Source organism: Chelonia mydas, chromosome 6 (genome assembly GCF_015237465.2).
Source record: "Chelonia mydas isolate rCheMyd1 chromosome 6, rCheMyd1.pri.v2, whole genome shotgun sequence".
NCBI lineage: Eukaryota > Metazoa > Chordata > Testudines > Cheloniidae > Chelonia > Chelonia mydas.
The window spans coordinates 117,687,296-117,706,584 of NC_051246.2; the positions used below are offsets into that span (position 1 = coordinate 117,687,296).

Sequence of the window (19,289 nt, forward strand, 5' to 3'; positions counted from 1 at the left end):
TCATCCTAGCTCGTGGTGTTGGAGGTTTTTCTCACCCTCACCCAAGAGTTTCCCCCCCACTTTCCCTTTGCAGGGGGCTCCCTCTCCCATCTACTCTATGTAGGAGTCTCATTTCCCCATTCCACCCTACCCCTTTCTGGAAGCTCATCCCCCTTTCTCTTTCCCCACCCCTCCGACACTTCAGGCTCATTCCCACCCTGCCCCTCACCGCCTGTGATGGAGGCTTCTTCCCTTCTATCCCACACCCTGTTTTATCACTTATGCTGGAGGCTCATACCATACACCATCCCTTCCCAAGAACTGAAGCTTAATCCTGTACTAGAACATTGTTCTTCCTGTCTCTTTGTGCTAGATGTACATTCCCGATTTTCTATTCGAGGGGAGGGAGGGAGTGTTACTGTCCCAAGCTCTACCCCTTGAGATGCCAAAATCAGCCATGTAGTAACACAAGAATTGCCATGCTGGAACAAACTTGTGGTCTGTCTAGCCCAGTACGCTGTCTCTGACGGTGGCCTTTGGGGGTAAGATCCCCACAATAGGCAGATATGGGTTAACATGCCCCATACACTAGGACTCAATTTGATCTCTAATACGTAGAGGTTGGTTCAAGGCTTGAAATGTGAGGTTTATATCCTACTCTTGCTATCCATATAAATGTCCAATCACCTTTTGAATGTTGGCCTCAATTATTTCCTCTGGCAATGAGTTCTTCAGTTTAATTAAGCATTGTGTGAAAAAGTATTTCCTTTTATTGGTTTTGAATTTCCACCTCTTAATTTAATTTAATTTCCACTTGTTCTTGTGTTATGAGACAGAGAGAACAGAAGTTCCTGATCTACCATTCTCTATGCCAGGCATTATTTTATATACTTTTATCATTGTCCCCTCTTATTCATCTCTACGCTGAACAATCTCAAATTTTTAAATCTTTCTTCATGTAAAACTTTTAAAACTTTCTTCAATCTTTTTTCCAGGCCCTTGATCATTCTTGCTGCCCTTCTCTGACTTCCTCTAGTTCTGCGCACTCGTATTTCAGATGGGATGATGAGTTTTGCGCACGATATTTCAGATGAGGCTGCACCACTGATTTATACAAAGTAGTAATATTCTCCATATTGTTCACCATCCCATTCATTATGGAACTTAATATTTTGTTTGTTTGTTTGTTTGTTTTGACTGCAGCTACATGCCGAGCAGAGATGTTCATTGACCTGTCTACAGTGACACCTTTCTTGAGTTGATACAGTGAATTTAGAATCCTGTAAAGTGTCTGAGTAGTTAATAAATTTGTTTGTTTGTTCTACCTGAAGCAGTGTGTTTGGTTTGCACGATGTCAGAGTCTCCCCTTGGGATAACAAGCCTGGTATATATCAATTTCTTTGTTAAATTGACGAACTCATATAAGCTTGCAGCGTCCACTGGGCAGAACTAGAAACTGCAAGACGGAGGTTCCTAGGGTTGTGTCTGGGACTGGAGAGATTGGCTAGTGTCATTCAGTTGCACAATCCAAGGAGCAGTTTACATGCCAGAGGCTGTGTGTGAAAAGCCTAGGAGTGGGGGGTTCTCTCACCAGAGCAGGGTAAGACTGGCTCCCAGAGTCAAGGAGTGACCTAGCAGATCACCGGTCCAGATAACACCGGGGAACATCACACACACCTAGCAGCTTCAACCACCTTTGTAATTGTCTATATATCAAAGAGGGCATGAGGGATACAAGGAGCCCCTGCATGGTAGGGAAGATGGGAACGAGGGGCACACAATCGTTCCTAGCATGGGGGGAATGGAGGAGGGGAGAATAGGAAATAACGATATGGAAGGAGGACATGGGGACACAAAGCCCAGGGCATGTGGCTTTGGTGATTAATGTTGGAGGATGGAGCTCTGGCCATGGTGGAGAAAGGGGAAATGAGGGAGCACGCAACTTCAGGATCCTGATAAGATAGGGTCAGACAGCCTGGGCTCTCATAGGATAATCAGCCCCTGCTTGCTCACAGTACGTTGTGCAAGTGCTCTGCATACGTTCGCCGCGCTGGGCTCTGTCTGGCTCCCCGCTGGGGGTTAAGATACAGCCCTGGGCTGGGCAGCGTCAGACCAAGGCCTAGGCACGTGATGCCCCCAGACTCTAAATGTTCCTTTGACAGGTTTTTTACTCCTTACAAAGACCAGCAGAGCAAGGAAACGCCCGCGTGTCTGTGCAGCAGGGAGCAGCACCCCTGCAAGGGCCCAGGCCCACCCCAGGGGGCAGCTCAGCGCTCGCTGCTCCGGAACACCCCCCCGGGGGAGGCAGGGCCTGCATTCCCCCCAGGGCTCGGCACATTTGGCTCCCTGTTGGTGCGGCTCATGCCCAGCCATTGCACTGTCCCCTCCCCGCAGTATAGGGGGCCAGCTGCCCATTACCGCCCCCCCGCACGAGCGCTTGGGGCACGGGGGAGCCCCCCACTGAGCCAGCCCCTGTTCGCTGTGCGCCAGGGGGTCGATGCAGAAAGAGCAGCGCTGCGCGCAGGGGGGCAGGGCCCACAGCCCAGCCTGAGCCGTCTTTGTTCCCGGGGGGGGCGCGCTGCAGAGGGGCCCGTCCAGCCGCACGGGGACGCTGCAGCAGCAGCAGCAGCCTCGGCTCCCGGGGGGCGGGGGGGGATGCACCCCGCGCGGCCGAGCTGAGAGGCGCGCCAGGGCCCGGTGCATGCGCTAGCCGCGGCCGCCGACCCGGGCCGACAGCTGCGCAGGCTGGAGCCTCCCACCGGTAAGCCGCGAGCCCCGCCCGCGCCGCAGGGGCTGCCCGGTGCCGCCCTGCGTCCCTGCAGCGCCTCCCCGGGGCCCGGCCTCGCTGCTCCGCGGCAATCCCGCTGCTGTGGCTGGCCCCTGCCCGGCTCCTCCTCGCCGCTCGGGCTGCATCGCCCGGACCCCTGGGCAGCCTCCCGCCCGGTGCTCCTGGATAGGTCGGGGGGCAGCCCCTCCTGGCCTCCGCGGTGCAGCTGCAGCAGCATCCCGAGAGGCTGGCTGCCGCCTGCCGGGTGCATCCCCCTGGGGCGGCTGGGCGCCGCCGGGGCTGCCCGCAGTCCTGCCAGATGCCTCTGAGCTTAACGCTGGGGCTTTGCAATAGGATGGCTCGTGCGTGAGTCGGGAATGGGGGGGGGGGAGAAACGATATGACCCATGAACTGCACTGCAGGCGGTGTGAACCATGGCCCTGGCCGCTTGTGAGACGCAGCAACGTAGTACACTAGCGGGATTGCTGCTGTGGTCTGACATTAAACCGCAACGGGCTGTGTGCGTGTGTGGTTGTGCCTCCGGCTGCCGAGATGTGCAGACGCGTGAAAAACGAGGCAGGGAGGAACTAGGTCTGGCAGTGCGGTGTTCTTATTATTTATTATTAATAATTTGTATTGGTGTAACGTGCAGAATCCCGAGGCATGGACCAGGGCCCTATTGTCCTGGGCGCTCACTGTAGTGTAGACACATAATAGCGTCTCTGGTCGTGTCAAAGGGAACCTCAGACTCAGCAGGATAGTTAAAGTAGAGGGGGCCAGGTCCTGTTTGTTCTCTCCTCCCCCAGCACTTTCCTATGGCTGTGATCACAGTGAATTTGATAGTTACTCCTATCCTTGCTACCTCCAATGGGTTTACAAACAGATTTCCACAGGTCCCAAAATGGTGAGCATTGTATCTACTGCGCCATATGGGGCGGGATGTGGGGTGAGGACATATAGCCACCTTTATTTTGTATGAAAATAAGACTCAGAGTGATGAGTTCTTTGTTACTTTGATTCTTATTTGATTTTGTAAGATTTTATTTCTCTGTTGTCCCTCTTATTCTGATGGATGTGAAATCGCTTTACAAGTGATTCGCCTAATCCTGCTCCTGTTGAAATCAGTGGGAGTTTCAGCACTGGTATTGGTGGGAGCCGTTGTGTGTCCTATGAACATGCACAGCATTGCTGAACAACAGATACTACCCGACATGGGACGGCATCCGCCAGTGCAGCACGCAGAGGTGATGGAGAGATGAGATAAAGTCGGTGGAGAGTAGACAGGACCCTAGTTTTGAAAGCCAATAAGAGGGTAGGGGATGAACCCTGCCACTGACTCCCACTATTACACATGAAAGATCACCAGACAGTAACATTCATGAAACACATTTCTTCTGTCTTGGAAGGGTGGAGTGCTGAGTTGATCCTATTAGAATTTATAAAAATGTGTATGCGTGGGGGGGTTCTTTTAATTTTCAGTGGTCAAAACCAAACACATTTTGTTGCTTCTGTATCTACTAACTCTCAAGAGAGGAAGGGGGTGTATTAAACATTTGTCGTCTTTTCTGAGCTTGTTATACTAGGATCAAAATGTTGATCCCTCGGAAATTGTGTGCTTCTCCTTCTCTCTCTCTCCACTTGTGTGCCTGAGTAAAATTTCTCATGTAGTGCACATTATGTGTATCAGTTAATACTCTCTGCTTGTGTAGCTCAAGAATGCTTTAGGAACTTATAGTGCAATTTTTGTATGACTTATTTTTCAGGGGATACAAGACAGTCTGAATGACACTGTCAGTGAGCGTGTCGTGAGACACGGAAAGTCAAAGGCTTTTGTGCTCCTAAATCAGTTAGGCACTTACTGATGTTTACAGTGGATTTGATGAAAGCATTATATGATGAACTTTTCTAACTTCGGTTGCTTATTTACCTCTTCATTGCATAGATTTTAAAGATACTTAATATTCTTAGATTTAATTGTAGACATTATATAGTCTGGGTGTCTGATCCAAGCTCTTAGTTTTGACTTTTCCATATTGGGTCGCTGCTTCTGTTTCTGCTACTATTTCTGGTGCAGGCTGCTTCCCCGAGGCAATATCAAACAATTCCTCTGAGTATGGACCCAGGCCATGTTATGGCTGCTCTGGCAGCAAAGTTTCCTTGGGGACTGGCATGAGCATCAGAGTCACATCATGAGCCTGATCCGGCAGCTACTGGCTCTCCTCCCATACTATTTTAGGCCTGGTCTACACTAGGAAATTAGGTTGGTATAACTACCTCGCTCAGGGGTGTGAAAAATCCACACCCCAGAGTGAGGCAGTTAAACTGACTTAGCCCCCATTGTAGACAGCGCAAGGTTAGCAGGAGAATTCTCCCGTCAACCTAGCTACCCCCTCAGGGAGGTGGATTTCCTGCTCCAACAGGAGAACCCCTTCTGTGGGTGTAGACAGCATCTTCACTGAAGTGGTACAGCTGCAGCCGTGCCGCTGCAGCATTTAAAATGTAGACAAGCCCTTAGATTCGGGGGGTTAGAAGGTCGCCATCCCCATTCATCAGGCTACTGTGAACCGCTGTGGGCTCAGTGCAGTGTGAGATTTAGAAACCAGCATCTGGTCAAATTCTTCCTAAAAGAGGCAGGATGACGGGAAGTTCCCAGAAGTGCAGTTCTCATCCCTGGCTTTCCAATAGTCTGTCTTGAGCCATGAGCTCCTTCCCTCGGCATCGGTCCATTGAATCCCCAACACTGCTGACTTACCCAGTATTTCTTGGTACGCATGGTCATTTCTGGTACTCTTACTGAAGTCAAATGTCTTGGTTGTCTCAAACGAGAGATTTACTGGAATCTGACTATGGTCCCATGACCATAGTGCTTAGCAAAGGACGACTTCTTCTCACTGGTCATAACTAATTCAGGGAGGGGACAGTTAACTCTGTTCAGTTCAGAATGAAATGGAAGGGCTAAACACTGAGCAGCTGTAGGTGAAATGGAGAAGGGGGGTTTGCTTCTGTTTCCTGGGAGTTGATTGGCTAATCTTGGGATAGAAAGGCAAGAAACATTCGCCCATGGGATTGTGGGGTACTGTTTTTCAGACTCTCAGGGCACAGGTCTGGAGACCTGGCCCGGAGCTGTGTCCATGCTGAAAAATGATAAAGTTTGGACCCGACTCACAGTGGGACTCTCGTTTGGACCCTGCCCCACAGCCAGGTCCTAGTGCCTGAGTACTGAGGGTTTACTGGCCTGGAGTCAGACAGATTTGTGTGTGGACAGACAGGTGTTTGTGCTTAAACCTGAGTCTGAACCCAGGCTTACACTGTAGTGTAGACATACTCTTAGTGGGAGTTTTGGTTCCACAGGTAATGAATGCAGCATTAGACCTTCAGTGAATAGAGGTCACTGACTTGAATAAATGGCTTTCTTATTCTAGAGTAGTTTCAGTTCTGGGGGAAAGGTCAGAAGTCAGGCCAGAGCAAAAGCAGAGTCCATTTGATGTTAAGGTTTGGTAACTTCCGACTGTTTAGATGAAGCAGGTTCTTTTTAACAAAAAAATCTGGAGTTTCTACCCAGCACAAAGGCAAATAGAGAATCATTTTTCAATTTCAATAGATTTTGTTTGGGGCATTCCTAATGATATCAGTGGGAAAAGTTACTAAATTGTGGTGTACATACCACCTGGCAGATGTTAACATACTGCACTATCAGAGAGCCTCGTTAGCTTTTGTATGACCTCCCCACTATGCGCCTTTATCACTTCTTTAGTGAAATAAACGGGTCTTTGATACTACTACAATTATCTTCACTTCACCAAGAACTCAAATTTTGTCCTCTTTTGCCTTCAGAAACACCATGGATACGGCTAGCCACAGTTTAGTCCTCCTGCAGCAGTTGAACATGCAGCGTGAGTTTGGCTTTCTGTGTGACTGCACCGTTGCAATAGGAGATGTTTACTTCAAGGCCCACAGAGCGGTGCTAGCTGCTTTTTCGAGCTACTTTAAGATGATATTTATTCACCAGACAAGGTAAGAACATGCCTCTTTTTCTGCATTTAAGGCAACTTTTAAAATTTGTTCTTTAAAAGGAATTAAATTCTGAAGGAACATTCGTGAGGGATTAAATGACTCGGGATTGGTTACATAAAACAGTTATGGAGTTGTAACCCTCTAAAACCAGTTCATTTCCAGCCTAGAATGTAGTGTCAGAAAGTCCTTTTGATCTTACTTGTTTAATCAGCATAAGCCAAAGTTCAGGTCCAACATCTGGCATTGCTGCACATTTAAAGAGGGATGAACGGAGAAACAAAAGTTGAAGAAGTATCACAGCTTTCTTCAGCGGCAAATGCCTAGAATTTTTCACTGAAGTTGTGTGTACATAGAAATAAATACAATACTTTGGCTTACCATTTGGACCAACATTGAAGTTTTAAAAATAAAATTGAGTTCAGAGTTTGTGTTTCCTGTTGACCTGTAAGGCCTGGGAACTAACTTTGTACAGTATTTATCTACAGAATAGACAGAGGATGTCTGGTGGCTGGACAAGCTTCCCCCCACGCTCTGTCGCCAAATGGCTCTGGCGAGACCGGTGTAGTTCAGCTTCCAAACTCATTCAGTTCATGTCCTTGCTGTTGCAACTACTAGCAAGGGTAACAGTGCCATATTGTGCTGCAGACACTTACAGTCAACAGACTGGGCTGAGACCATCAATTCATTTCAAGTGTCGTACTTGAATCAGTCACCTGGTGACACTCAGATGCTGCACCCCAGTTGGGTAAAAAGTGGTTTTGAAGGTGTCAGATTTAGTAATTACACGGGATAACTCCTGAGTTCTAATCCTGCCTGTGACATGGAGTTGCTGTCTACAGATTAGGTGTCTGTCTGTGCGCTCACTTTCCTATCTGCGATTACTCCTTCAGCGATGTTGAAGACTCTTTGATTAAAATTTGGAAAGTGCTTTGATGGCTGGGAGTGAGAGATTAGTGCTGAGTGTTTGTTATAATCAATACCATTTATTGACATTGGGACATAAAGCTGATAAAATATATGCCTGTTGTAATGCAGAGTGGATAAAAATCAATGATTTTTAACAAAAAAATAACTTTTAATTAAAATAAATGCAGGTTTATTTTAAAATAAACCTATTTAAAATTAGTTTTGAAATTATGACAACCTATTTTAATGTTTAACGTATTATAAACTATTAAAGCCAATTAAATGCAGCACAAAAATACTAAACAGTACATATTTGCTGCCATGTTTTAAAGTCAAACCACTGAATTGGTGGAAGTCACTTTCTAAGCATCTAGATCCAGAGTTTGCTGAAGGGCTAAACTAGCTTTTGACAGCAGAAGCCTCTTCTGCAGGTGCAGAGAGAATATTTTCTTCATTTCAGTTTATTCAACTTGGTCAGTTCAATGACTAGTTCATTCAAAGTTAAGAAAAACAGGAAAACCGTCTTCATTTACTAAACTATGAATACAAACTAGGTGTTTAAGAGTGAGATCTACTTGTTCTGAAATTTGAAGGATATGGTGACCAGAAACAATCCGTTCAAGTCACTAACTACAGAAATCTCTTCCTTTGTTTAATAAATTAGCTAGTTTTTGTTTTGCTAATTGTTTTGCAAAATGTTTTGCTAATTTTAATGCACTTTTTTCTTACATATCCAGTACATTTAAAGTAGTTTTATTTAATTAAATTTTTAAAATGCTCTTTATGTGCATTTTTAATTGAATTTGAATATCCATCCGAACAGAGCTTGACACAAATCACAATCATCTAGTAAATAAGAAATGTGTCATTCACCATTTTCTAACATCATAAATGTAATAATCAAGAATCTGAATAAATGCAAGTTAATCTATCTCATTGCTTAAATAAATGTGTATAGATATAGTGTATCCTCCTGGTTATCAAAAAGAATAATGACACTTAGTATAAAGGCTATATTTAGTTGCAAATCAACATGTTTTAATGGTTGCCAAGCAGCAAGAATCAACCTTTCTTTAGGAAAATAGCTAAAAAGTACAAATGCAAAGCACGTTTAAAATTGATGATTTACATCAAAGTTTATCCTTGCTAATTTAAATCATGATTAAGATTGGTGGTTTAAATCACTTTGATTTAAATCAGTCCACCCTGTTGAATTTATTATTTAATTATTGAATTTAATAATGAATTTATTATTGTTGAATTTGTTATTTAAATATATAGCAATAGTCTTAGGCCCAGATTTTCAGAATTGCACACAATAAGTGAATTCATAATTTGCAAACAATTACTGCAGTGGCATGCAAAGTTACACTGCATATACAAATGACTGAGTGGATGGCTAACTGGTCACGTTCGTGCACAATTGATGCAGTTATGCACGCAGTCACTATAATTGCACATGTAAATTATGCCCATGTCCTTTTCTCTATGCATGTGTCATATTTATACTGAATCTGGGAAAGGTAGCTAACCTGTGTTCTCTCAAAGTAAATGAAGGGCCACGTGAATGCTTAAATAATGGCCAGGATTATAATTTGGAGAAACAGATATATTTAATCATGTGTTCTGTTTTAAACAGTGAATGCATAAAGATTCAGCCTACAGATATCCAACCAGACATATTCAGTTACTTGTTGCACATCATGTACACTGGAAAAGGTCCAAAGCAGACTGTCAACCCCAGCCGGCTGGAGGAGGGCATTCGATTTCTCCATGCAGACTACCTTTCCCATATTGCAATTAAAATGAACCAGATACTTTCCCCAGAGACGATGCAGTCTTCAAACTTATATGGAATTCAGATTTCAACCGCACACAAAGCAACAAAGGAAGGTCTTGGAGCAAAAGAAAATCTGACAAATGCCAGCAACAGGTCTGCTAACCCGGGCGATCACCCACAGTTACAGCTCTCACTTGCCATTGGACTAGATGATGGTACCCTCGAACAACAGATCACCCATCCTTCCACCCAAGCAACTGGGGTTGCCAAACCAATGGAGGAGCTTCAGAAATCATCTGTGTCTATAAAGCAGGAGAAATGTGACCCCGAGCCAGTGGTGTCCCAAAGTCACGTGTCGCCCACTCCAGATGTTTCTAGAACTAATCTCAAAATGCATTTATGTCATTACTGTGGGGAACGCTTTGATTCCCGTGGCAATTTGCGGGAACACTTGCACACTCATGTCTCCGGCTCACTTCCCTTTGGCGTCCCAGCCTCCATCCTAGAGAGCAATGACCTTGGTGAAGTGCAGCCTATTACTGAAAAGGGGGAAGCTATTGAAAGTCATCGGCTTGGTACCTTCCTAAGGAAAGAGAAGGAGCATCCGTCAGAACATCCAAACCATGGTAACACAGAGCCCTTACAGTATGGCCAGTGGTCGCTAGTCTCCAAAGACACTGAGCCTGTGGAGTTAAACTGCAACTTTTCTTTTTCAAGAAAGAGAAAAATCAGTTGTACAGTCTGTGGCCACAAATTTCTCCGAAAGAGCCAGTTGCTGGAACACATGTACGCCCACAAAGGGAAACAATACAAATATAACCGATGCCAAAGGTTTGGTAACCCAGTAGCCCACAGGTTTCATCCTTATTGTGACAGTTGGTCTGACTGTCCAGTAAAAAGTGCCAGGCTCTCTCAAGATCACCTAGATTCATCATGTGCATCGGAGTCTGATCTTGCTCCAGAAAACGTTGATGCAATCCTCGTAGAATAGCTTTGTACGTTGCCTCTGATAAGCTGAAACTGTGAATGCTTCACTTTGTTTGTGTCCTTTCATTTTGCTGAATGTTCTGGGTACTCTTCTGAAGTTTTGGCTTCACCGAACAGCTCTGTCTTGAGCGAGATGGGGCTGTAACAACTATGTACACCCTTTTACTTGTATATTTAAACTTTAAAATCCAAGTTGATTAGAGAACTAGCTATTTGTCGGCAATGTCCAGATAACTTAGATCAGTCTTTCATAAATGAATTGTGCATTACCCAAGATGAGATTGTAGAAGTTAGTGAGTGTGGGGTTTAAGCATCTAGCATACTGAGCAGAACTTTAGGACTGTGTGTGTCTTTAGAATTATTCTGAAACCAAAGTGGGTGGAATGTATTCAGAGGATATTACTTTTCTTGGTTAGGTTTTTTTTTTTTTTTTAGGTTAATATCAATTCCCTAGAAAGAGAGAATACCCCAAAGTACAGAGGACATGGGGGAAATGAACAAGCTACAGCAATTAAAACCTCAGGCTGTTCCCTTTTCTGGTAATCCTGGAGGTTGATGTAGAGATAGTGACCCTGGTTCGGCAAAACCATTTGCAGCCCCATTGACTTTGAATACATTCAGAGTCAATACATGAAGTGTGGCATCTGCTTAAGTGCTTTGCTGCAGGAGAACTAATGTGCATCCTTCCCCATTCCAAGCCCAGCAGGCCTGCCCCTGCTTGATCACTCCCCTCCACAAATGTGGAACCAAATCCTACTGAAGCCTTTCAAAGGGTCCCATTAATGAATCTTCCTCTGTAAGATGGAATGAGATCCAGGCAAAGAGTCCCCTCCAAGAGGATCTAAGAGGCAGTGGTTCTTAACTGGGGGTCGATGGACCCCTTGCCCTTTCAAGGGGGCCATGGGGCCCCACAGCTGAAGCCCCGATCCCCAGTGCCCCCTGCTGTGCTGAAGCCGGGGGAGGCTCAGGGCTGAAGCCCTGATCCCCGAAACCCCCCCACGGGGTTGAATCCCTGAGCCCTGGTGCTCCCTGTGGAGCAGAAACCCTGAGCCCATGGTGGGCAGAGTTGGGGATGTGGAGGGCATTGCCCCCTCCCCCCCCAAACTGCAGCGCAAGATCAAGGCAGTCCCAGGGGCGGCTCCACACCTCCCCTGAGTCCCCCCTCATCTCCTCTCCCCGCCCCCTGGCCAGGTTGGAGGTTGGAAGCCAGAGCCGGGCAGTGCAGGGCAGCTGCTGCTTTGGCTGGTGCCACGGAGCAGGCAGCCACAGCGTTCCTTCCTCTCCTGCTTGTACCCCAGGTTGAAGCCGCTCATCAGCTCCCATCCCCCTTTGCTCCTGCAGAGGCAGCTGGTAAGAGCCGCCCGGGGGGGAGACCCAGCTCCATGGCTGGCAGACCCCTCCAGGAACAGGGACCGCAGGGGAGTCCTCCCAGCACACACCCCTAATACCCCTCTCCCTACACCCTGAGCTACGCCCTCCCTGCACACTGAGCTACCCCCTGCCCGCACACAGCCCTTAGTACCCCTCTTCCTGCACCCTGAGCTACCCCCTGCCCGCACACAGCCCCTAGCCACCCCCCTCCCTACACCCATCCCCACCCCGTGTGCACACAGCGTAGGCACCGACTTCCCTGCTTTCCCGTGGGTGGGTGCTTGCTCGCTCCCCGTCTGCCCCCGGCTCTGTCCCCACTCAACCCCTTCCATGAGGCCCCTGCCCCGCCTCCATTCCAACCCCTTCCCCAAAGTCTCCGCCCCCTCCCTGCCAACATTCCAACTCCATCCCCAAATTCCCACCCCAGCCCCTCTTCTTCCCCTGAGCATGCCACGTTCCTGCTCCTCTCCCTCTCTCCCGGAGCATGCCAGTGCTGCCAAACAGGTGTTTGGCAGCGGCCAGGTGGGAAACGCTGGGAGGTAGGGGGAGAAGCGGGGACACGGTGCACTCAGGGAGGGGTATAAGGGGAGCTTGGCTGCTGGTGGGTAGGGAATTATGGGAAATTTTGGGAAATAACTTTCCCCAATAATAATTTTGGGAAATAATGGGAAAAATTATGGGAAAAAACTACTGAGTCGGCGCCTGTGCACACAGCCCCAGCTACCCGCTGCGCACAGCCCCTAGCTACCCGCTCCCTCCATCCTAAGCTGTTTTCAAACTTTTTTGAGCTAAGTGCCCCCACCTTTGAGTTATAATTTAAATATATAAACTCCCTCCCTCCCTGGACCTCACCGTGTGGAGGTAGCTTGAGCCCTGCTGACCCCTGCCCCCCCAAATACAAGTCAAACTACACCTATTCCCAAGATCCCTCCCCCAGGACGCCCCCCACCTCTCCTGGGCCCTGGAGTTTTTATAGTATGTCGAGGGGGGCCTCAGAGAGAAAAAGGTTTAGAACCCCTGATCTACGGGACACCATCTCTTTTAAAAAAAAATCCTTTTCCGCACTACAAGTTATTTCTACATATGAACAGCTTTGGATAATATGCTCCTAACTACTAGGGTTATGTGAACATTAAAAACCCATAGATAAGGAACATTGTCTCTTTTTGGGCTCTTCTACAACCGTAATACTATTCAGATAGAATTTTTGTATGCCTTTGTTATCATTTCCTGCATATCTCAAAAATGTATTCTTCCAAGTCAGTTACAAATGTGCATTCACATGCATTCTGACCTCAGGTTAATATTTTGCTCTTCTATAGTGTTATTTCATCTGAGCATCACAAACCACTTCCTGCAGTGCGGGGTGTAAGGAGCGCCCAAAGAAGTGTACCATTGCTGGGGGCGGGGAGAGGGGAATTCCGGCCAACAGCGAAGTGGAGTAATTCTGATATGAAGAATAATTTTTTAAAATGTACTGAATAGATGCTGCAAGCTGCTCCGCTCTGCTGCTCAAAAAATGTGTGAGGCACTTTTCCAAAAATGTGCGTTAAGACTAGCAATGAAAGCCTCCTATTCGTTGCCATGGGATTGCATCAGGAGAGTGCACTGTGATGGGGAAAATCTTTGAGCAGTGGTGAGGAAAATACCTGCCAAAATGCCTGGTCCAAATCTCTTCTGAAGGCAGTAGACTTCATCTGGCTCCACTGAGATTGGATCAGGCCCAGAAAAAAATCTGAAATCAAAACATTTTTGAATTACCAAAGGATCATATGCCAATTATTTTTCGGACTCAACTCATCTTGATTTGATTTCTTTATATTATATTCAGTAGAGAAGCCACGAGCTGCATGGACAGAGATCTGACTTTTCTTAGAGGTGGTCTCTGCACACCAGGGTTGAAGCACCTTCTTAAGGTGATACAGGGATGCTCACGCTGCTGTTTCTCGTTGGTAGAGCCCCTTCTGCAAACACTGACGCTTGGGAAAAAAATGACTTTGAATTGGCAGCCAAGCCAATTTCTGCGTTGTTCCCCCAGCGTAACGTCAACCTAGGGAAAAAGTGGTGTTTAACATGTTCGTTAATATGCACTAAAATCCTAATGTAGTCAAGGCAGATTGTAGCCCTAACACACATTAGCTGGTCAAGCTAAACCCGAGACTCCCGACTAGGATTTACCTCAACTAGTTAACGTGTTTTAAACAGTAGACCATGAAAACAAAACCAAGGATTGATGACAGTAGGCCATACAGACACAAAATGCTACAGGAAAGAACAAACTAGGGTATATATTCCTTATACATTGTGGTCTTTAGTTGTGCTAAGTGTAATTTTTTTAAACGTTGGCAGAAAGATACTTAAATGGGAATATGAAACTGAGCAGAAGTCACATCTGCATGAGTTATCAGCTAGCTGTGATGTATTTATAGAGTAGTAGTGACTTTGTCATATTAATATGAAGAGGAATTTACTTTCTGAAATTAGTAAATAACTGTTTTGTGTTCATGTGTATGTGTATCTTTTAAAACTAGTGAGCATAAAAACTTAAATGTTCTTCAAGTGCTTGCTCATGTCCACTCCATTGTAGGTGTGCGTGCGCCTCAGTTTTAAGGCAGGTCGGTCTTCTCCCATCCCATGACGGCATGGTTGCTGAAGGGCCTGGAGCCCCTTTACCCGCATGTCTAGGAGCCGGTTCCCCCATGGGATCTGAACCTGATGCTGTCAAGGCTCATGGGTCCCCCCTTCGGGCCTTTGGCTTCCTGCTTCCTTCTGCTTCTCTCATGGAAGGTCTCTTTCCTATTTGCTATAACTTCGGCCTGGAGGTGTTCAGGGTGTTCACATCAGAACCGCCTTATACAATCTTCTATAAGGACAAGGTCCAGCTGCGTCCGCACCTGGCCTTTCTGCCCAAGGTTGACTCCCATTTCCATACTGGTTGAGACATATATTTACCAGTCCTCTGCCCTAAGCTTCATGCATTGGATGAGGAACGCAGGCTGCATGCCCTGGATGTCAGGTGGGCACTGGCCTTCTACACAGATAGAATGAAGCTGTTCCGTAAGTCAAGGCAGTTGTTCGTTGCTGTCACAGACAGACTGAAGGGTTGCCCAGTATCTACCCAGACAATATCATCATGGATCAGTGCCTGCATCCACTACTGTTATGAGCTGGCGAAGGTGCCCCCGCTGGCGATCGTGACGGCTCATTCAACGAGGGCACAGGTGTGCTCAGCCGCCTTCCACGCTCAGGTACTGATCCAAGAAATTTGTCGGGCTGCGACCTGGTTGTCCATCCACACATTCGCTTCACATTATGCACTGATCCAGCAAGCCCAAGATGACGCTGGTTTCAGCAGAGCTGTGCTCCAGTCTGCAAGACTGTGAACTCTGAGCCCACCTCTAAGGACACTGCTTGTGAATCACCTAGAATGGAATCGACATGAGCAAGCACTCGAAGAAGAAAAATGGTTACCCACCGTTGCTCATGTCCATTCCATTACCTGCCCTCCTGCCCCTCTGTCGGAGTTGTAGGCAAGAAGGAACTAAGAGGGCGTAGGGCTGGTGGTGCCTGATATACTGTGGCATGAGCGCACCGCTCCAGAGGGCGCCACAGCCAGCCCTATGGGTACCGCTAACGCAGAAGTCTCCGATGACTGCGCACGTGGGCGCGCGCCCTGCAATGGAACGGACATGAGCAACACATCTTGAAGAACAACAGTTACAAAAGATAGGAAACCGTTCCTTATTTTCTGAAGGGCTTACTAGTGTGTTCTCCAGTTAACCTTCCTGGTGCAGTCATCTGCGGCTTGAACACATTTAACTTATTTGAAATGCTATATACTTTACAAAAGTGATTCCCTTGAGTATTTCTATAGAAAGTCTTTTAGGTACCACTGTGAGTCATGCAGTGTGTGTTAAAATCAATGATTTAAAACATAATTTTAAAAATGGATTTTAAAAAATTGTAATTGGATTTTTCTTTAAATTCGTATTTATTTAAAAAAAATCTATTTACAATTTGAATTTATGACCACCTATATTAACTTGTAAACTTATAATTATTAAAATTGTTTAAATTAAATAACAAATATTAAACAGTACATATTTGCTGTCAGATTGTAAAGAAAGTCAACGTCACTGAACTGGTGAAAGTCACTGGCCAAGCGTCTAGGTCCAGAGTTTGCTGAAGTGCTAAACCAGCTTTTGACAGCAGTAGCCTCTTTTGCAAGTACAGAGAGAATATTTTATTCATTTCAATTTATTCAACTAATAATAGTGCACTGGTTCCCAAACTTTTTACCTCACGCCCCCCCAGTACCCCTGTCCCCGCTCCCAGGAGTGGGGCCATGGCTTCGGGAGGGGCACACAGACAAGTGTAAGGGGGCCAAGGGCAGGGGCGAGAGTGGAGCCTTGGCCAAGGGCCAAGGCCAGCAGCTGGGGTCCTGGGTGTGGAGCCAGCAGCTGGGGTCCCGGGTATGGGGCCAGCAGCTGGGGCCAGGAGCGGAGCCCCGGGTGGGGGCCGGCAGCCATGGCCAGCAGCCGGGACCCCGATCGCAGGGTCAGCAGCTGGGTGGCACTCCCCCACCCTCCCTCTATTGGGGTTGGCACAGGCCCCAGCTGTGCTCCCTCGGAACGTTCCTTTGTGCCCCCCCACCCCCCTCCGAGGGGCGCATCCCACAGATTGGGGACCTGTGTAATAGTGACTGAACTGAATTAGCTGAATAAACTGAAATGAAGAAAATATTCTCTCTCTACCTGCAAAAGAGGCTACTGCTGTCAAAAGCTGGTTTTGCACTTCAGCAAACTCTGGAGGCAGTAAAGCACCAAATTTAGTGTAAAGTCTATATTTCATTGCTAATCAACATGTTATGGTTACCAAGCAATGAGAATCAATCTTTCTTTAGCAAAATAACTGAAAAGTACAAAACCATTGATTTTAAGCAAAGTTTTCTGCTTCCTGATATCTATCATTATTAAAAGGGGTGATTTAAATTGCATCAATCAAAATCAGTCCACCTTGGATGAATGCAGCTGAAAAAGCTAGAGAGACAGAAGTCCTGTCAAATCTAAACAGTGGTAACTGGAGCTACTTCTAAAAACATCTTAATTATAAAAATTTTGCAGAATAAATGCAAATCTTGGAAAAAGCTACATTTCCAAGTAATGACAGTAGTCATGACAGCCACTCCTGGCTATGTATCAATATACTTTTTATTATAAAATATTCAGAGGAATGTATGTTTGAATTTATGGGCAGACTATTCTTTAAAAAAGACCCTGTGTATCCTCTACAATTGGACTGAAAGCAATGCATTTATCGACAGAAATAAAATCACGTGACACAATAAGCACAGTGACTGGGTGCCATTAGTTACTCCTAAATATCTGAAGTTATTTGATCAACACAAAACAGATCTATTCACAGAGCTGAAAAAATGGTCTGTAATATGAACTGAGGACACTGAAAACTTATCATAAAATAAGTGGAAAGTTTTAAAGAAAAATATCATAAGCCTTTTCAGTGAAGCCTTCTTTGAAATATGTAACCTTTTCAGTTTTATGAGCACTAGTACCAGTGTGTTTTGATGCATTCAACTGTGTGCTGCTTATAAAACAGAGCAATTCTATCAGGAGTCCTATGTGATCTAGGGGATTGTGATACCGAACAGTTTCTGATGAGACTGGGAATTTTCACTTCTCATTACTCTCAAATCTGACCCAAGTCAATAGTCATTTTCTTCTGGCAGTTGATGGTCTACGTCAACAGGTGTCCACCTTGCAGTTGGCACCTAGATTGGCAGTGTAAGCAGAGAGCTAGAGGACTGAATTGGCATGAAGTGTGAACTGTACTCATCCCCAGATGTAGTCCCTGCAGAACCCTGCTCACTCTCTTGATGTGGCAATGGTTGTACTGCTGTCTCCTGTACTGAACCAATTCTGTGGATAAATAAGACGTCATTCTTCAGGGCTGGTGACCTAGCACTTTTCACCAGTCCTAAACATACCCTTAGGCCAGGTTCAGTATTGAGGTGGTATTCTGTACTGTCAAAAATCCATTCTGTGACGTGTGAAGGGTGAAGATCCTCATAGCACCTTCCAAAGCCACTAAGGGATAAACCTAGCATTCTGGTCAGCACCATTCCCCTTCTTGAGAGGATGGCTCCATTCTGAGACTTGGACTGAGTGGCACTATTGCTGAACAGTAATCAATAAATGAATGCCTTGTTTGCATACCGTGTCCATAATGCATGGTTTATAACAGGTACGTATAACTAGAGTGAAACCAAATTTTACTACACTTCAGCAGATGTTTTTCAAATTAGTTTCCCAAACAATAACTGCACCAGGGACCTGTTCCATCTGAGAGTCAGCTAAGATAGTGAAAGTTCGAAGTAAGCCTCTTGACATCGCAATGTGCTGTGTAACAAAGCAACACCATTTTGTAACACTAGAGGATTGTGTCTGTTAGCTCTGAATATTCCACTTTTATTGGGTGGTTCACCAATCTGTCACTTCATGACTATTTGGAGGAGTAGCTGTGCTGAAGGATGTCTGTGCTATGAAATTTAAAAAAAAAATTGGTTTTATTTGGAAGTCCACTTTCTGTGTGGGTTTCACTGTTATCATCCCTAAGCAGTGAAGAAGTGTGACTACATGCGCAGATGAGTTCACTAATATCCAGCTGGCGAGACCTTGTCCAGTTTGGCAGAGGAAAAGGGGTTCTGGGGGGCCCTCCCCCACTGCCATGGCTAGTAAAGGGGAAATGGGGGAAGTTTACAAAGATGGAGCAGGGAAGAAGGGAAGCACAGGTCAGGGAGACTGCCCTTCCTGCTGCCCAGAAGAGAGAGAGAGTGTATGGGGGGGTGTATTTATACCTAGTGCAGCCCTGAAAGGCCCCATGTGATCAGACTTGGGTGGGCAGCACCCATCCACTCATGAAATCGCCAAAAGGAGCAGGTTTCCTCAGGACCCCCTATGGGCATTACTCTAGTTGTCCTTTTCCTTGGGAGCTGGGAAGGACCTTTTCTCTCACCACCAGATTGGCCAACCTGAGGGTTGTGGGGTTTTGTTTTGTTTTTTGGTTGGTTGTTTTTTTTTGCGGGGAGTGGGGAAGGGGAAGGACGAGATTGTTGGGTTTTGTTTAACCTTCTCCACAGCAGGCTGGGGTAGTGAGTGAGGTTATAATTTTGCAATTTAGTAGGTTAAAACTAGTGGTGACTGGCCAGTGCAGGTTCTTGTTATGGCAGGGATCCAGATACTGGATAAAAATGGCTTGGAAAAAGATTTGAAAGCCAGCATTCCTTAAGGGAGCTGAGGAAGGGGTGTTTGCCATCCACTACCAGTTTTAAGTACTAAATTGCAACATTATAAGTTATAACTTAACCCCCCATCCCAGTCCATTGGGTCCCAGAGCTGTGGAGGGGAAGGCAAAAAAAAACACCAAAAAATCCAAACCCCACCTGGCCTTGGCCAACGTGGTGGTGAG

General features: G+C 46.2%; 1 protein-coding gene across 3 annotated transcripts; it reads left to right on the plus strand.

Moving 5' to 3' along the window:
* The first annotated feature begins 2,155 nt into the window (after nucleotides 1-2,155).
* ZBTB25 (zinc finger and BTB domain containing 25) lies at nucleotides 2,156-13,117 on the plus strand. 3 transcript variants are annotated; one of them, XM_043549489.1, is made up of 3 exons: nucleotides 2,156-2,331; nucleotides 6,581-6,760; nucleotides 9,306-13,117. In XM_043549489.1, the coding sequence occupies exons 2-3, from the start codon at nucleotides 6,588-6,590 to the stop codon at nucleotides 10,435-10,437; spliced, it is 1,305 nt and encodes a 434-aa protein (XP_043405424.1). In that variant the 5' UTR covers nucleotides 2,156-2,331; nucleotides 6,581-6,587; the 3' UTR covers nucleotides 10,438-13,117. The 3 variants fall into 3 exon arrangements, with proteins under 3 accessions (XP_043405424.1, XP_037757031.1, XP_037757032.1); XM_037901103.2 differs by lacking the exon at nucleotides 2,156-2,331 and adding an exon at nucleotides 2,382-2,740; XM_037901104.2 differs by lacking the exon at nucleotides 2,156-2,331 and adding an exon at nucleotides 2,772-3,650.
* The last annotated feature ends 6,172 nt before the right edge of the window (nucleotides 13,118-19,289 follow it).